Source organism: Zootoca vivipara, chromosome 9 (assembly GCF_965207765.1).
Source record: "Zootoca vivipara chromosome 9, rZooViv2.hap1.1, whole genome shotgun sequence".
NCBI classification, from domain to species: Eukaryota; Metazoa; Chordata; class Lepidosauria; order Squamata; family Lacertidae; genus Zootoca; species Zootoca vivipara.
In genome coordinates this window covers 70,996,880-71,014,516 of record NC_142592.1, presented here as the reverse complement: position 1 = coordinate 71,014,516, position 17,637 = coordinate 70,996,880, and the positions used below count along the sequence as shown (strand labels likewise).

The window sequence follows — 17,637 nt, the reverse complement described above, 5'->3', positions numbered from 1 at the left end:
CAGTTTCCTTTCAGGGAGTGGAGGAGGAGGAGGAGGTGGTGGTGCCTTGAGGAGCAGCGCAATCTATCCAGGTCTCTCCTCACGTGGCCGGCCGCTCTTTTCCCAAGGGAGAAGTTCCGCGCGGGAGGGAAGGAGAGCGCCAGAGTGGATTAGCCAGGCTTAAGAGGCCAGAAATGAGCTCTGGAACTTCCCTAGGCAGGAGGAGACTTGATGGCTCTGCTCTGTCTCCCCAGTCGATTCTGAAGGCCACCTGCCAGAAACCGCAGGAGGGACAGAGGGCTCAGATGCTGCTTGCAGGTTCCCCACTAAGAGAAGACCGGGATGCCGGACCAGGTGGGTCCCCTCTGGCCTGATCCAAGAGTCTTTCCTGAGGTTCTTCTGTTGAGCATTCTTCTGGGATGCAGAGGGCATCAGGCCTTGCTTGGCTTCCGGCCTTTGGGCCCAGCAAGAGGGAGGCAGGAGGGGCTGTGGTCTCCAGAAAGAGCTCTTCTACCCCCTCCCTCTCATTGGGGGGTCAGCAAGAAGTGGGGGGAGCTTTGCTCCTTCCCTGGAGGGTCTTGAGTGGCACCACTCTTTTGCCCCCGTCAATGCATCTCTCAGGCTGACCCAGAAACTGACGCAGAAACTCCAGCGGGTGCAGAATGCTGCGGCGAGGCTCCTTACGGGGTCCCGACCACGGGATCACATTCATCCAGTGCTTTACCAACTGCACTGGCTCCCGGTGGAGTACAGGATCAGGTTCAAGGTGCTGGTTTTGACCTTTAAAGCCTTATGCGGCTTAGGACCCTTGTACCTACAGGACCGCCTCTCCCGTAGGAGAGGACATTAAGGTCCACAAATAATAACATATTGGAGATCCCGAGTCACAAGGTGGTTAGGCTGGCCTCGACCAGGGCCAGGGCCTTCTCAGTACTGGCCCCGACATTATTATTATTATTATTATTATTATTATTATTATTTATGTTTCTCTCATCCCCAATGTCCTTTGCCAGGTGAACCGGAGAAAAGCTGGCAGGCACCCTCAAGGGCACGGCGGGGGCTGGCTAGCAGGACTCCTCCCACCCTGGTCCTTGCAGGATGCCAGCCCTAGGAGAGGGAGAGGGCTGCCCACCCTGTTGTGCCCCACTCCCCAGTCCCAGGGCAGCCGAGTTTCAACCCACCTTCATGACCTCACGAAGCCTCGGCCCTTCACACAGTAGGCACAGCCAACATTTTCGGAAGGGGGGGGGGGAGAGACAGTGAGGTGCAGTGGTTAAGGTATCGGAAAAGGGCCGGGGGTCAAATACCCCACTGGGCCATTAAGCTCACTGGGTGACCTCAGAGGATAGTCCCTTTCTCACAAGTTAACCTGCCTCGCAGCATTGTTGTGGGATTAAACTGAGGAGGGGGAGAACCTTGTATGCTCCCTTTAGCAACTGGAGAAAAAGGCAATATATAAATACAATAGATGATAGACAGATGATAGACATAGATGATAGATAGATAGATAGATAGATAGATAGATAGATAGATAGATAGATAGATAGATAGATAGATAGATAGATAGATGATAGATAGATAGATGCAGCAACTGACCCAAAGGCCTCATTGATTATTGCAATCTAGGCTGGGTTGATATGTGTCAGGTGGGGGCGGCAGCAATGAAGAGTTCGTGGGCACCTTAAATGCTGGCCAACCTTTTACCTGGCCGTCCAAAGGACGCTGCCCCCATTGTTGCATCGCAAAGCGGTTGGACTAGATGAGCCTTGAGGTTCCTTTCAACTCTTCAATTCCGCGATTCCATGCTGCGGTGCGCCTCCTTAGCTAGGCCTGAATCTCTGCCCAGAAGGCTCCACAATTATTGGCAATCTATTGATCAAATATGGGACATTCTGCATTTGGTGCCTCCTGAGTTTTGGTCTGACCATGACATGCAGTGATGAATGAGGCCATCGGCCCGTTTTCATGTTTGAACATTGGTAAAACACTCAGGGACTCTCCATACGGCTGTCCCCCCCCCTTTCAAAATCCAGTGTTGAAATTTCACGTTCCAAAGGGGAAGGGGAGACAGTTGAATATTGGCGGCTATCCATTTCGGCTCAAGGCCAAACTAGTGGTGTGTGTGTGTGTGTGTGTGTGTGTGTGTGTGTGTGTGTAAGGATCTGGGTTCTAGGACAATTGCCTGTGTGGGAACGTGTGGGGTTTTGAGAAAGGGGTGTGGGTAACAAAATGGCTGCGGTGCGCACGTGTATTTTTGTGACAAGACGCAAAATGCCTGCCACATCTAACTGAGAGAGGAAAAGGCAGGACCACCCAATGGGGCAGCCCCCCCCAATCAATTGGAAGAAACACTTACATCAGCCGTGCCCACTCACAGAGAGACGCTCTTGGCATCGTTCCTGGCTTCGGAAAGGGAGGGAGTGTGTCCAGTCTTGGCATCCAAAGAAATGTGTTCAGTGTAGCGGAGGCTGAGTCAGCTCAAACGGAAAGAGCAAGCAGCCTCTCCATGCTTTGCGGAGATATTTACAGAGACCTTTTGTGGGCACCATGGGAGGTGGGGGTGGGCACAGCGGTGCCCCTGGTCACGCCTATGCTACATCTCCAGAATTGTAGCTGGGCAGATCTATGCTTCTGGGAACCTCAAAGGGAAGCCCTCCCCCCTTTCCCTAATTCTCAGCAGTATGGAGGCCACAATCCTTGCTAGACTTTCCTCCTCCTCTTCCTCCTCTCACCTTTTGCACTGTCCACCTTTGAAGGCTCTCTTTCTGGCCCACCTGGGTCTCATTGATGCCCACAGAGGTATTAAATGGATGCCGAAATACAAGGCAGTGCAGGATAGGCAGGGGAAGAAGGCAAAGGTTGGGGCTGGTTGCCCTGTCACCATTGCCCCATTGTGGTGGTGGGGAGATGCCCCTCACAGGCAAGGAAGATCTGGGTTTGGCAAAAGCCTCATGAGCCAAAGCAAGGCAGGCCAAGGAGGAAGAGGCAGGGGTGGAGAAGGGCCTGGTCCTTTGCAAGGAAATACAGAGGGGAAAGAAAGCAGGCAGGTGCCCTTCAAGGGGGAAGCAGGAGAGGAGCTGTGATGGCTTTATATCCTACGGGCCACCTCTGCCGGGGGGGGGGGGGCACAATGGATGCTCTCCTGAAGCAGATTGCAAGAAGAGAAATCACGGAGAGTCGGAGCATGAATGGGGGATTTCAATTATCCTGGCATCTGCTGGAAGTCAAACCCCGCATAAAACAGGAAGTCCAATAAATCCACCACTTGCCTTGGAGACAACTTCATCTCTCAGGAAGCGGAGGGAGGAACAAGTTGGGGGGGTCCTGCTCTCCTTGGCCTGACCCTGACACACTGGGCAAGGAAAGGCAGGGGGCAGGGGCCATCTCCTCTTGGAACTGGTGACAGAGAGGGATGCAAACCCCGAAGGGGGTCAGGTGTGCCCCTTGCATTTTAGGAAAGGTGATTTTAAACTGCAAGTGTGTGTAAAAGCTGGGTGGGATTCCCCCAGGTGGAGAGATCCTTCTCCAAAAGTCTGAAGAGTAGGATGTTGAAGATGTGATTGCAGGCTGTTCCAATGAGAAGGGAAAACAGGGGAGGCCTCTAGAGAAGCGGGGGGGGGGGCTGCAGAAGGAGCATGCCCAGGACGTGGAAGGAGGGAGACATCTCTGAGGACGAGGACCACAGAGGAGTCTCATCTTGTAAGGTTGATGCCATCTTGAAAGAGTGGAACTTGGAGGGGATGCGAAGGAGAGGGGCAACTTTGGCTGTGACTGACGCAAGGACAAGGAAGGGCCTGATAACGGGGTGGAGGTTGAACTGCGAGCCGGAGACCAGGAGAAGGGGAAAACCACTCACAATCCAGCCTCCTGTTCTGCCCCCCCCATCTTCTCCGGCAAGGGGAATTGTTTTCCACATGGGGAAAGGCAAACAAACGATTTAAGGGCAGGTAAGGAAATGGTCGGCAAACACCTTGGCTCCTTTGAATCAGCTGAGCTCTCTGGGGCCAGCTGAATCGCATCCAGGTGTGTTAAAGGAGCTTCTGGGCGTTTAGTTCAGAGCCACTGGCCTGCACCTGTCAGCTGCCAGGTGACTGGAGGCCTTCCAAAAGGTTGGAGGGAAATGTATCCAGAAACGACCGACTGGTGAATGCAAGACCAATCCTGCAACAGGTGATTAAGCTGTCCGTCTGTGGTTGTCAAGAAACGGATGCACTGATGACTAGGAGCCAGGATGGGCTCGTGCAAGAAGAATCTTATCTCGCTGTTCAAAAGAGTTGGGCAGATCATGAGAATGCTGCGGACACAGGAGACCTTTTGAGAGGAAGGGGTATTCAAGTAAGTTTTACTCAGACTAGACCCACTGAAATTACTGGATTGAACTTGGTCATGTTCATTCATTTGAATAGGTCTTGTTGTTGTTGTTTAGTCGTTTAGTCGTGTCCGACTCTTCGTGACCCCATGGACCAGAGCACGCCAGGCACTCCTGTCTTGCACTGCCTCCCGCAGTTTGGTCAAACTCATGTTCGTAGCTTCGAGAACACTGTCCAACCATCTCGTCCTCTGTCGTCCCCTTCTCCTAGTGCCCTCAATCTTTCCCAACATCAGGGTCTTTTCCAAGGATTCTTCTCTTCTCATGAGGTGGCCAAAGTATTGGGGCCTCAGCTTCAGGATCTGTCCTTCCAGGGAGCACTCAGGGCTGATTTCCTTCAGAATGGAGAGGTTTGATCTTCTTGCAGTCCATGGGACTCTCAAGAGTCTCCTCCAGCACCATAATTCAAAAGCATCAATTCTTCGGCGATCAGCCTTCTTTATGGTCCAGCTCTCACTTCCATACATCACTACTGGGAAAACCATAGCTTTAACTATACGGACCTTTGTCGGCAAGGTGATGTCTCTGCTTTTTAAGATGCTGTCTAGGTTTGTCATTGCTTTTCTCCCAAGAAGCAGGTGTCTTTTAATTTCGTGACTGCTGTCACCATCTGCAGTGATCAAGGAGCCCAAGAAGGTGAAATCTCTCACTGCCTCCATTTCTTCCCCTTCTATTTGCCAGGAGGTGATGGGACCAGTGGCCATGATCTTGGTTTTTTTTGATGTTGAGCTTCAGACCATATTTTGCGCTCTCCTCTTTCAGGTCTACTGGGGGTAAAACTGAAGGTCTCCCATGACATCCTTGTTGACAAGCTGATTGAATGTGAGCTGGGCAATGCTGTTCTTCAGCAACGTTGCAGTTGGTTGACCAACCACACCAGTGGGCAAGGGCTGAGTCACGGCTCTGCCTCGAGGTCCCCAGAGGAATGCCAAAGGAAGCTTCGGTCCTGGGCCCTGAGCTGTTCAGCATTTTCATAAAGGACTTGGGTGGAGCAGAGGAATGCTTAATCACAGTTGCTGATGACACCAAGCTGGGAGGGAGAGCTATTGCCATAAAGGCTGGAGCCAAATGCAAAAGGATAATGATAGGCTGGAACACTGGACCGGAACCAAGAAGATGCAATTCAGCAGAGATCAGTGTAAAGTCCTGCATTTAGGCTCAGAGAACCAGAGGCACAGAAATAGGTTAGGGGAGGACTGGCTTGGCAACCGAACGTGCAAGAAAGATCGAGGCAATTTAATTTATCATAAACTGGACACGAGCCAACAGTGTGATGCAGTTGCTAAAAAGCCGGGGTCATGGTGGATGGCTTGGTGAAGACGTCAGCCAAGTGTGCGGCAGCTGTGGAAAAGAGGCAGATTCCACGCTGGGCATCATTAGGAAAGGAAGTGAAACTAAAACGGCTGACGTCATAACGTCATGATACAAATAAATCTATGGAGCGACTGCATTTGGAATATTGTAGCGTTGGAAAAAGTTCAGGAAAGGGGAACCAAAATCATCAAGGGGATAGAGAGGAAGGAAGGTTGCGGCATTTGGGGACTTGCTAGTTTAGAGAAAAGGCGGGGAAGAGGTGACACGATAGCAGCTCATAAGATCATGGAAAACATGGATGGAGAGAAGTTTTTCTCTTCTCCTAACACTAGAACTTGTGGACACTCAAGGAAGCTGAACGGTGGAAGATTCAGGACAGAGAAAAGGAAGTCCTTTGCCACAGAGCCCAGAGTCGAACGATGGAAGTGGGTCCCACAAGTGCCACCAACTTGGATTAAATTCATGGTGGAGAAGAGGGCTATCAAAGGCTACTATCCAAAACGATTCTGCTTTGCTTCTGCAGGAGTGCTTCTGAACCCCGGTTACTGGAAACCACAAAGGGGGAGGGGGCCACTTTTGGGGTTCCCTTGGGGGCATCTGAGAGAACAGGATGTTTGACTAGATGAGCCACTGGCCTCATCCAGAAGGCTCTTCCTCTTCCTAAGCAAAGGCTCCATTAACAGGAACAAAGTGTCCAAACCACAAATCGCATCGCCCTCTCTTCTGCCCTGGGCAGGTAGGTGGCATCTGGTGTCCTGTGTAAAGCTCTGGGCACATTTTTAAGAAGGGCGTTGACGGAGTGGCACATATCCAGAGGAGGCATATCTGCCAAGTTGCTGTCAGAGAAATAAGGGACCGGGCCGGAAATAGCAGACCGGAAGTAGCGCTGCCGCCATTTCGGAACTGGGCAGAGCAGCATCAAAAGTTGCTTCTGAGCATGCTCCGCCCAGTTACAAAATGGCCGCCGCGCCAGAATAAACCGGGGAAAAACAAAAAATCTGTTTTTTCAGCTAGGAACAGCTGGAAAAACGGGGATTTCCCGGGGAAAACGGGAGACTTGGCAGCTATGAGAGGAGGGTGCCCACAATGTGGGTGGGTGGCCTTTGGAAACAGAACCGTGTGAGGAATGGTTGAACAAGCTGGGCACGTGTAGCCTGGAGAAGAGAAGCGTCCGCAGGAACAGGAGAGGGGTCTTCCAACATCCAAAGGGGCCGTCACCCAGGAAGAAGGCTTGCTCTCTCTTGCTCCAGAAGGCAGGACTACTCTGACCGGCAAGTGGAAGCTGAAAGCGCCTCTTAAATCTTGCCACAATTCAGCTGCTTTTGCAGAAACTTCCCCTGAACCAATTCCTCCTCACTTGCTTTCAATTCCTCATGTTCTCACTGGGGGAGCAATTAATGCGAGGAAGGATCAGAAAGGCCAGCACCTCCTGAGAAGCAGCACACCGTGCAAATCCGGGGCCTTTTGCCCATGCGAGTCTCCTGGTCGGGGCCAGCTCCCTCTGAGCCTCTGACCTTCACAAATCTAGCCTGGAGAAAGCAGAGCAGAGCAGGACTTGAGGGTGTGCTGGTCACCTTCCTGGGGGGGGGAGCAGGTGCCAGCAGCGCCAGCGTCAGACGAGGACCTGGGACACCAGGGTTCGAATCCCCCACGCAACCATGAAACTCACTTGGCCTTGGGAGCCAGACACTGCCTCTCTCAGCCTAGCCTACCTCCCAGGGTTGTTGTGGGGATTAAATGAGCGGGAGAAAACCATCTATGCCAGGCATCCCCAAACTTCGGCCCTCCAGATGTTTTGGACTACAGTTCCCATCTTCCCCGACCACTGGTCCTGTTAGCTAGGGATCATGGGAGTTGTAGGCCAAAACATCTGGAGGGCCGCAGTTTGGGGATGCCTGATCTATGCAACCTTGGGCACCTTTGGAGAAAAAGTTGGGATACAAAGGCAATAAACAAGCAAAGCAAAGCATGCCTGAAACAATACAGAAGGGCCCACACTGAGGGACCCCCCTCACCCCTCAGATGCATCTCACGTGTGGCCATGGTTCAAGAAGTGGGGCTCTGCTGGATCAGAGGGCTCTCCAGCTCCCCATTCCCTCTCCCAACCCCACCTGCAGGGAGCACAGGAGGGGGCATCTGGCCGCCCAGCCCCTTCTTCATGGGCGGCAATGGCTCCGATCACGGGCAAGACTGGGGAGAGACGGAGCCCAAATCTGGTGGCGAATCCCTCCATGTGTCCAATCTCAGGTCCCGGCACAGGAGAGGCTACTGCTGGCACGGCCTGTCGTTATTGATGTGCTAATTATAGGGCTGCGCTAATTCAATTTGCACATAATTACAGGATAGTGCACTGGGTGGCATGTTTCAATAATTAATGTGATAAAATAAATGTAATTGGAATAATATTTACAAAACCCTCTGAAGAGTCGCCTGCAAGGTGGAAGATGCGGAGCTGTGGGGTGCGGAGCCCAAGCCTAGAGAGCGCAGGGAGAGCCTGCTGGATCAGGCCCATGGAGCCCCATCTAGACCCACATCCTCTTCTGGCCACCCAGGAGCCGAAGGGGAAGAAGCCCACAAGCAGCCCCTGAGCGCAACAGCCCAGCTCTGCCCACCTGGGCGAAAGCAATGCCACTTCCCAAGAGTTTGGGTGATGCAGATTCCTCCCCAGATAGATGTGGGGAACAGGGCACTTGGCTGTTGACGACTCCCGTCCCTTCTGCCCCTTTAAACGGGCAAGCAGCAAGGAGATGGCTAGCAGGCCTTTTTAGACACCTTCTTCCACGGAAGCAGACCTCTGGCCTGCCCCACGTGGGACAGCAAAGATGGGCCAAAGGGTCCGTTCTAACCAAGGTGGGTGCTCACAGCTGATAGGTCAGGCAGTTCCCCCCCCAAAAAAACCCGTAAGGGAGGCTGGAGCATTAGGGCTACCTAGGGTCAGGCAAGACCATGGACCCTCCTGAGAGAGGTCTGAACTATTGCTCCATTCCTGGTGCACCTGACCTGGGCTGGAATAAGGAAGGCACTTCAGGGAGGAGGGAAGGAGCTGGAGGGGCCTTTGCAGGCGGGAGGCTTTTGCAGTCTCGGGCTGCCACACCCCTCCTTGAGGGGCTTGAGGGCACCCTGAGCAAGTTTGCAGATGACACCAAATTGGGAGGGGTGGCTAATACCCCAGAGGACAGGATCACACTTCAAAATGACCTTAACAGATTAGGGAACTGGGCCAAAGCAAACAAGATGAATTTTAACAAGGAGAAATGTAAAGTACGGTACTACACTTGGGCGAAAAAATATGAAAGGCACAAATACAGGATGGGAGACACTAGGCTTGAGAGAAGTACATGTGAAAAGGATCTAGGAGTCCTGGTAGACCACAAACTTGACATGAGTCAGCAGTGTGATGCAGCAGCTAAAAAAGCCAATGCAATTCTGGGCTGCATCAATAGGAGTATAGCATCTAGATCTAGGGAAGTAATAGTACCACTGTATTCTGCTCTGGTCAGACCTCACCTGAAGTACTGTGTCCAGTTCTGGGCACCACAGTTCAAGAAGGATACTGACAAGCTGGAACGTGTCCAGAAGAGGGCAACGAAAATGGTCAAAGGCCTGGAAACAAGGCCTTATGAGGAACGGCTTAGGGAGCTGGGTATGTTTAGCCTGGAGAAGAGAAGGTTAAGGGGTGATATGATAGCCATGTTCAAATATATAAAAGGATGTCATATAGAGGAGGGAGAAAGGTTGTTTTCTGGGGCTCCAGAGAAGCGGACACAGAGCAATGGATTCAAACTACAAGAAAGAAGATTCCACCTAAACATTAGGAAGAACTTCCTGACAGTAAGAGCTGTTCGGCAGTGGAATTTGCTGCCAAGGAGTGTGGTGGAGTCTCCTTCTTTGGAGGTCTGTAAGCGGAGGCTTGACAGGCATATGTCAAGAATGCTTTGATGGTGTTTCCTGCTCGGCAGGGGGTTGGACTGGATGGCTCTTGTGGTCTCTTCCAACTCTACGATTCTATGATTCCTCACGGGGAGAGAGCATCCCAGGAAAAGGAAAGAGCCTTGGCCCAGAGCAAGGCCACCTTGCACTCTCCAAAGGACTGGGAGGGATCCATCAGATCAGCACCACGGACAGAAGCCCAGAGCAAAACCCGGCTTCCCCAACTCAATGCCAGGCTTGGCCCTTCCTGCCCCGTTCAACTTGTGAGCCGCTTGGACGCCCTCTGCCCACCTGCCCCCTGTCCTTCACCCCAAGGTCCCACAGAGCAGGTTACAACATGAAAAACAGTTGGAAACAATTAGTTGCTGTTCTTTTCCAGGCGAGGCACGCCCTCCGCTCCCCATTTTAATGACTTCCCATGGAAGAATGCTTCACATCTGCCCAGACTGAATTTGCCAAGTACCGAAGGCAACCTGGCACTTCATCTCATCCTCCGAAGGGGCTGCGACTCCCCCCGGTTTTGCGCCAGCTGTGAGTCTGATGAGCCGGCTTCCCACGTCATCGCCACGACGCCACGCTAAGGGACAGGAGCCCATTGCGCGTCACCCAACCTTACGGCGATTGATCCATGGATGATCGTTTCGAGAGTAACATTTCCGCCGAGCTCTGCTCCCGCCTGCCTGCCTGTGCTCCTGCAGCTCCGGGCAAAGGCTGCAGCGATGTTGGAGCAAGCGAGGAGCTGCCCACCGCCCAGAGGCAAAAGACACCCTCCCTCCCGCTGTTGTAACACGGCTGCTTCCATCATCAAAAAGGCCGGGGGTTTGTGACCTCGTAAGGTGCAAGATAAGCAGGATTTAAATCAGCGCTTTCGTTCCAGGGCTGTTGGGGGCCTTTGCTCTCTGCCTGTCACCTCCGCCCACTCAGCCATTCCTGAGCAAACCCTGACCGCTTAGCCGAGTCTACATGGGTCCTTGGGGACCACGGAGCGCCGGCAGAAAGAGGCTCAAGCTTTGCAGAGGGCCGAGGCACATCCCCGCCTCTGATAAATAATCAGGCGGCTGCCGGGGCAAGAGGGGGCGGCAGGAGGACTCCCAGACGAGAGAGCTTTGCTCTAGCTCAGAGAGCAAGGAGACAATGCCTGACAGATTGACCCACGGCCAGACACGGCAAGCAGTCAATTAAAGGCGAGGGCTGCATTGTGTAGCGAGAGACGGCTGGATTTTGCTTTGTAGCCAGTATTGGATTCCTCCCTCCTCCACTCGCCACCAGAGAAGTCCCCTTCCTTTTCGCTTCAGCCACTATTTGCTTTGAAACGGAGGGCCGGGCTCAGAGTATTATCACATCAGAAGGAGGAACCCAGGCTTTGAGGGCAGAGCAGAGCAGCCCTCCACTGCGGGACCAGAGATCAGTGGCAGAGCACGTCCTTGGCCTCACCCTGCTAATGGCGTGCATTTCCGGCCGCCTCATCTTAAAAAAGGACGGTATAGAGTCGGCTACCCAAGTGATCAAGGGGGCAGAGCTAGGAAGAAAGGCAGCAGCGTTTGGAACCAGAAAAGGTGAGGAAGAGGCGATATGATAGAAGTTTTTCAAACTATGCCTGGCACTAGAACATGCGGACGTTCCATGAAGCTGAATGTTCAGGACGGATGAAAGAAAGCCCTTCTTCACGCAGCGCAGTGCTAAACTGTGGATCTCCCTCCCGCACATAGCTGTCAAGTTTTCCCTTTTCTCGCGAGGAAGCCTATTCAGCATAAGGGAATTTCCCTTTAAAAAAAGGGAGAACTTGACAGCTATGCTCCCGCAGGAGGAGGCAACAAAGGCCACTAACCCAGGTGGCTTGACAAGAGGATGAGACAAACCCACGGAGGAGGGGGGGGGGGTTGTCAGTGGCTTCCAGCCAGGATGGCTAAGCTCTGCCTCCCTTCATGGGAGAACAGGATGGTGCTGGGCTAGGTGGGCCCCTTGCCTGATCCACGAGGCACTTCTCAGGTTCTTAGGAAGAAAAGGAGGACAATGGCAGGAGAGGGCCTGGTCCAGGCCAAGGAAGAGCCAGCCTCCCTGCCCCCCCCCCCGTGTGGCTCTTTCCTCTGCCCTCCAACCTGGGGCTCTTCACAACTTCCATCCATCTGGTCTGCGGGGTCAAAACAGGCTTGGCCTTCTTGTACAATTTGCCTAGTTTATGTATGCATTCTTAATCCCTAACCACTGGACAAGCTTAGGACTAACAAGGAATGGGTGCCAAGGGCATAAACAATATTGGGCAAACTTGACAGTCTCAAAGTCGTAATTTGTGTATTTTGTGTGTTCTTTCTCTTTTGATGTTTGTGTTGTGAACAGCCCGGAGATCTATGGATGGAGGGTGGTATACAGATTTAAATAGCAGCAGCAGCAGTAACTCTTAACCCCACCCCACCCCCACCCCCTGGAGCAAAACGAAAGCCCCTCACCATGGCATCCTGACCCCCTGTGGCCCCCATCTCCTTGACATGCCTCCCCCCCCCCGGAAAATAAAAGACACGGCCTTGGCCAGCTTCTCACTACTTTTATTGGCTTCCAAAGCGTCACGCAGACACGCCCCCCTCCCCCCCGGCTGCTGGAGGAGGAGGGTGGGGAGGGGGCTGGCTGGGAGGGAGGGGGAGACCCCAGGACTCCCTCCCTCCACAGGCCGGCCCTGCCAAGTCAGTCTGCTCCTGGAGTCGGATGAACCCCGCCCCCTCGCGCCCGCCGGGTGAGGCATTGGGCTCCAGAGGCAGGGCGGCGCTTGGGGTTCAGGAAGAGGAGAGCGTGTGGCGGGGGCCGCGAGGGGCCAGCGGGATTGTCGCTTAGCGGCTGTAGCCAAACTCGTCGGCGTCATCAGCGCGGAAGTCTCCGTAGCGCCACAAGTTCAGCTGCGAGGAGGGCAGAGGGGGGGGCAGGGTGAGACACGAGCGGCAGCCAGGGACCCCTCCCAAGACCCCCTCCGTAGGGACCGCTTGCCCCCCCCCAGCTCTCCAGCCCCCTCCCCTTGCCCGGAGGCCTCTGCTTGCTGACTTACCCGGGCACTTTTGGCTGCCTCCTGGGCATTCAGGTACTCTGTGATCTGGAGGGAAGAGGCGGAATCAGAGCAGGCCCTCTCTGCCCTTTCGCCTGCCCCCTTCTCTCCCCCCCCCCCGTGCTCAGCCCCCCGCCCGCCCCACTTCCCAGGCGGACCTGCTGTCGCCACTCACCACATTCTGGAACTGCTTCTCCTTGCGCGGCTCCACCATGACCAGCCCCTCCTTCACCAGGCCCAGCCCCACGTCGCCCTTGGAGTCGGCAAACTGCAGGGTGACATGGGGGCAGCTGGGCCCGGCATGTTCCACGTTCAGCAGGCACTGCGTGTTCTGGATGTCGCGCACCACGCTGTCGACGGCGTCTGCCCTGGCCTCCTCCTGCAGAGAGCGGAAGGGGGGCCACGCTCAGTCAGAGGGAGGGGTGCCTTGAACCCGCCTTCCAGAGCGGGACAGAATATACTGGTGGCGGCAGCTCCTGAGCACCCCCATCGCTCAACCCGGACATGGAGGTCCAGCTCCGAGGGCCTTCTGGCAGTTCCCTCCCTGCGAGAAGCGAGGTTATCGGCAACCAGGCAGAGGGCCTTCTTGGTGGTGGCGCCCGCCCTGTGGAACGCCCTCCCATCGGATGTCAAGGAAATAAACCACTATCTGACTTTTAGAAGACATCTGAAGGCAGCCCTGTTTAGGGAAGCTTTTAATGTTTGGGAAACCCAGCCAGATGGGTGGGGTAAAGGTAAAGGTAAAGGGGCCCCTGACCATCAGGTCCAGTTGTGTCCGACTCTGGGGTTGTGGCGCTCATCTCGCTCTATAGGCCAAGGGAGCCGGCGTTTGTCCGCAGACAGCTTCCGGGTCATGTGGCCAGCATGACAAAGCTGCTTCTGGCGAACCAGAGCATCGCACGGAAACGCCGTTTACCTTCCCACTTGGAGCGGTCCCTATTTATCTACTTGCACTTTGATGTGCTTTCGAACTGCTAGGTGGGCAGGAGCTGGGACCAAGCAACGGGAGCTCATCCCGTTGCAGGGATTCGAACCGCCAACCTTCTGACCAGCAAGCCCTAGACTCTGTGGTTGAGGGCAGCCTCTCAACATGGGGGAGAGGCTAACAGGTGTCCTCTGGGCCCCTCTTCTCTGTGTAAATGGGCCCATTCCTCCTCCAAAGCCCCCAGAGCTGGCTGCCACCACCATATTCTTCCTTTCTGGGGGAAGACAGAACATATTTCGTCTCTCCTGCTCTTACGGCCCAACCACCGTGCTGGGGGAACCTGCATTTCACGAGGGTTTGAGAAGCAAGCAGAGAATCAGCGTTTCTGCAACACTGAGGACCCATCGCCCTTGGGCTTCCTCCCCCAGACCCTCTAGCTGCCCCTTTTGGCGATGACCTCCGGTTCTCCTCTTCCAGGTGGCAAATGAGGGGCAGCTCAAGGGCAGGAGGGCACAACTGAACCCGCAAGCTCCCCCTGGCCTCCCCCTAACGTGCCTTCCTCCCCCCCCCCCGCCCCGGACTCACATCTTGGGGCACTTGGATGAAAGCAAACTTGTACTCGGCAGCCTGAGCAGGGAGGACGCGGGTGCTGAAGGCAGCTGGCAGGGTGGCCAGGCGGGTGGAGGGGAGAGTCTCCTTCTGCAGAGGGGGAAGAAAAGAAAAGGCGGCTCAGTCACCCCTTGGCGCCCGCAGATCTCAGGACAATGGGAAAAGGAAGTTTGTTTTTCACAGCAGACACACCAAATGCAACAATGGAATATTAAAAGCAGTCAAAACCACCAGTTCCCTTTGTCCTGAAGACCAGGCACACCACCCTTGTCTCTTGGGGGGGTTGGGAAGGGCACTCCCATCACCAGCACATGCTGTTCCTGAAAAGCTCCCCCCAGTACATCTCAAGCATCAAGCAGCCCCTCCGTTACCTGTCCTAAGTCCTCTCTTTTTTTTTCTTTTAAAAGGTTTTTATCTATACTTTTCATGTTTATTCATTTCATTAGTTTTACAATCATTTCAACATTTCAAAGTCTCTTTCTGCGGTCCCTTAAATTTATTTTTAAATATCTTTTGCATATCCAAATTCATTTACTGTCGTTTTCCGTCGATAGGATGAGCCCAGTTTTGGGGGGACCCCGATTTAAGAAAACGGGGAGAGATGGCACAGAATTGCTGAACTTCTGGGGGGCTGGAATTGCCAAAAATCGCTCACCCACCCACCACTGACGGTTGTGTGCGTCGCCCAAGACCCGCAGCCACCAATCAACTGCGCCATTGCCACAGAGGCAGCCAATTGCAAACAGCCCTTCACACGGCCACCAATCACCCGCCCTGTCGCCACAGAACATCTCCTGCTCACGGCTGCAACCAATCACCCGCTCTGCACTAACCACGTATAAGATGAGGGCCTATTTTAAAGCTATTTTAAAAATAAAAAGCTCTAGTCTTATACACGGAAAAATGCGGTAACTTGGTCATTTAATTATCTACTTTAAATATATACTTGGAAACAGATAAAAACACCAGCAGGGTTATTGTAAGAACCTGCAGTTTCATAAGAGGACCTGTTCTAAGTCCTATAGGGCTGCACATGTTGAACCCTTGAACTCGGGTGCAATGCAAATGCTTCGGGATTGAGACGACCAGCCCCATGGGGCACCTCCCAGTCTCCAAGGGCAGCCCCAGGTGCAATGCATTGTAACAGTCCGGATGGGAAGCGGCTAAAGGAACAGCCGCAGGGATGTCCTTGCTACGGAAGACACTTTGCGCTCCCGCAACAAGGTGGGGCTCGGGAGCCCCCACAGATTACGGACCAGGCCTTTCAGGGGGAGGGCCCCCCAGTCCAGAGGAGGTCTTGCCCCTCCCAAAGCAGCTTTGGGGCTGCTGAGGCCTCCAGCCCCCCCCCCCAGGACTCTTCCCCCAAAGACCACCCCCCCACTCACGTTTCCATAGTCGATGTAGAAGACATGCACTCTGGCTGAAGACTCCACTTTTTCCACCCGGGCGCGGTACCTGTAAGGGTGCAGGGGAGGGGGGGAATAAGCTTGAGACCCAACACTTTTCAGGGGCAGCCCACCCCCCGCCACTTGTTGCAAGGCGGGTGGGGCGGGCTGCCCCTGAAAACGAGAAAGGGGTGGGGGTGGGTGGGAAATCAGCTATGAGGTTCTCCCTTGCCAAGAGCTCCATCCTTACAGGCAGCCTCCCTGGCTGTCTGCGCCTCCCGGAATGGCCAAGGGAGGAGGCCATGGCCAAATCATCTCCCTGCCCCAGCTGGCACCCTGGGAGGCTGCCTTGCAAGTCTTAGGGGCTAAGCTGGAGGGACCCTGAGTCCCGAGGGTGGCATCCCCCACAAGGCAGCTCCCAAGGGCCCCCTGCCTGTGCCCCTCCCTCAACACAGCCCCCCCCTCTCACCACTCTCCGTCGACAAACTTGGCGATGCAGTAGTCTCCGCGGCGGGGGGTGTAGGAGCCCTCCACAGGGGGGTGGGCAGCAATCTCGCTCCGCATGGTCTCCATCAGCTTCTCCAGCTGGGTCCCTAAAACAAAGGGGGGGGGGCGGGAATGAGAGACTCAGGGCCTGAAGGAAGCGATGATCAGCAGCTGCCCCAGGGCAGAATGGGGCAGGCAGAGCTTGGCTTGGGTCAGTTGCCAAGCTTGCAGGGGACCCGAAGACGCTTTCTCAGCACCACCCACCCACCCACGTACAAGCCCCCTGGAGCAGGTCCCTGGGTCTGTCCTGCAACCATTCTGGCAGAGCGTAAATCAAACCGGGGAGCTCTCCCCCCCCCCGCCTTGCCCCCCTACCTGTCTCCACATCCTGCACATAGAAGTGGAGGTCATCCGTGATCTCCGTGACAAAGACGGGTTTGTAGTTGGCCGTGCGCTCCTTCTCCTCGGGCACCAGAACCACGTCCTCCACGGGGGCCTCTTCGTAGTGCGACCACACCTGGGGGGGGGAGGGGGGAACGAGGATGGAGACAGAGGTCACAGGAGCCAGAGAGGGTCGGTGCGCAAGCCTAGGAATGATCTCACAGGCCAGGAAGGGGAGTTGGGCACCGGGCAGAAAAGGCTCCAAGGTTCAGCCGGCGCTCCACAGGAGAGGTGACTTTGGAAGCAGGGAAGCAGCTACAGCCCCTCCAGCTGATGTGGGCAGCCTTTCCTGGGAGCGCAGAACCCCGCATCTCTTAGGGTCAGGGGAGGTAGACAGTGGCCCCCCAACCAGCACCTTGTGCTGAGGACAGCCCAACACAGAAAGCTTTCTGGGCAGGCTCAGAGCTCCCAGCCGTGGCTGCGTGAAGCGGAGGAGGAGACAGGCAGGCAGGCAGGCAGGCACACCCCACCGCCCCCCCCCCCCCCGTGTCAGGTGGCAGCCTCACCCGGGCCCCTGCGCAACAGGAGCACGGCACGGCTGCGCTGATGCAAAGAGACAGGCTGTCAAGTCCGATCGAGTCGCTGGGTGGGCGACCGAGCAGGGGGAGCTGTGACAGGCAGGCAAGGCAAGGCAGCCGGGCTGGGGAAGGGAGCCCATGACGCTCCCTCTCCCTCTCTCTGCCGCTCAATTTACACCTCCACACACCAGAGAGAGGAGCAGGGGGAGGTCAGCAGGCAGGAGACAGCTTGGCTCTGGGGCTGCCACCCCTGGAAGCCCCTCTCTCTGCCCCAAATGCAGATCTCGGCCTCCTGGCAACGGTGCCGCCCTCGTGCAGGCGCCCAGCCTGACCCACACAACCACCCTGGCGGAGAAGGCAGCGCAGGGATGGTGACAGGAGTCCAAAAGGACTGCTCTTCAAACCCAAAGAGCTCAAGCGCCACGGCCACACAATGTTCACCAGCCACGTTCCCAGGGATGCCACGGAAACGGCGGGGAGGGAAACGGAAGCAGCCAAAAATGGACACCCAGGGTGTTGCAGCCAAGAGAGGAAGGGAGCAAGGCCCTTAGCCAGAGCAGCCCAAGCTGGGTCCCCTCGGCCCGAGGTGGGCTGAGGGTGGGGAGAGGCCCGGGGCTGCCATGCCAAAGGCTGCCGGCCTTCTACCTTCT

At 55.2% G+C, this 17,637-nt stretch overlaps 1 protein-coding gene across 1 annotated transcript in view; it reads right to left on the bottom strand.

Moving 5' to 3' along the window:
- Positions 1-12,117: 12,117 nt before the first annotated feature.
- Positions 12,118-17,637, bottom strand: part of SND1 (staphylococcal nuclease and tudor domain containing 1) — a 219,504-nt gene continuing 213,984 nt past the window's right edge. Inside the window, exons 18-24 of the mRNA XM_060279344.2 lie at positions 16,404-16,545; positions 16,012-16,135; positions 15,543-15,612; positions 14,134-14,247; positions 12,799-13,002; positions 12,627-12,671; positions 12,118-12,480 (exon numbers count right to left, since the gene is read on the bottom strand). Coding sequence (XP_060135327.2) covers positions 12,415-12,480; positions 12,627-12,671; positions 12,799-13,002; positions 14,134-14,247; positions 15,543-15,612; positions 16,012-16,135; positions 16,404-16,545 — 765 coding nt within the window. The 3' untranslated portion in view covers positions 12,118-12,414. The remainder of the gene's footprint in view (positions 12,481-12,626; positions 12,672-12,798; positions 13,003-14,133; positions 14,248-15,542; positions 15,613-16,011; positions 16,136-16,403; positions 16,546-17,637) is intronic.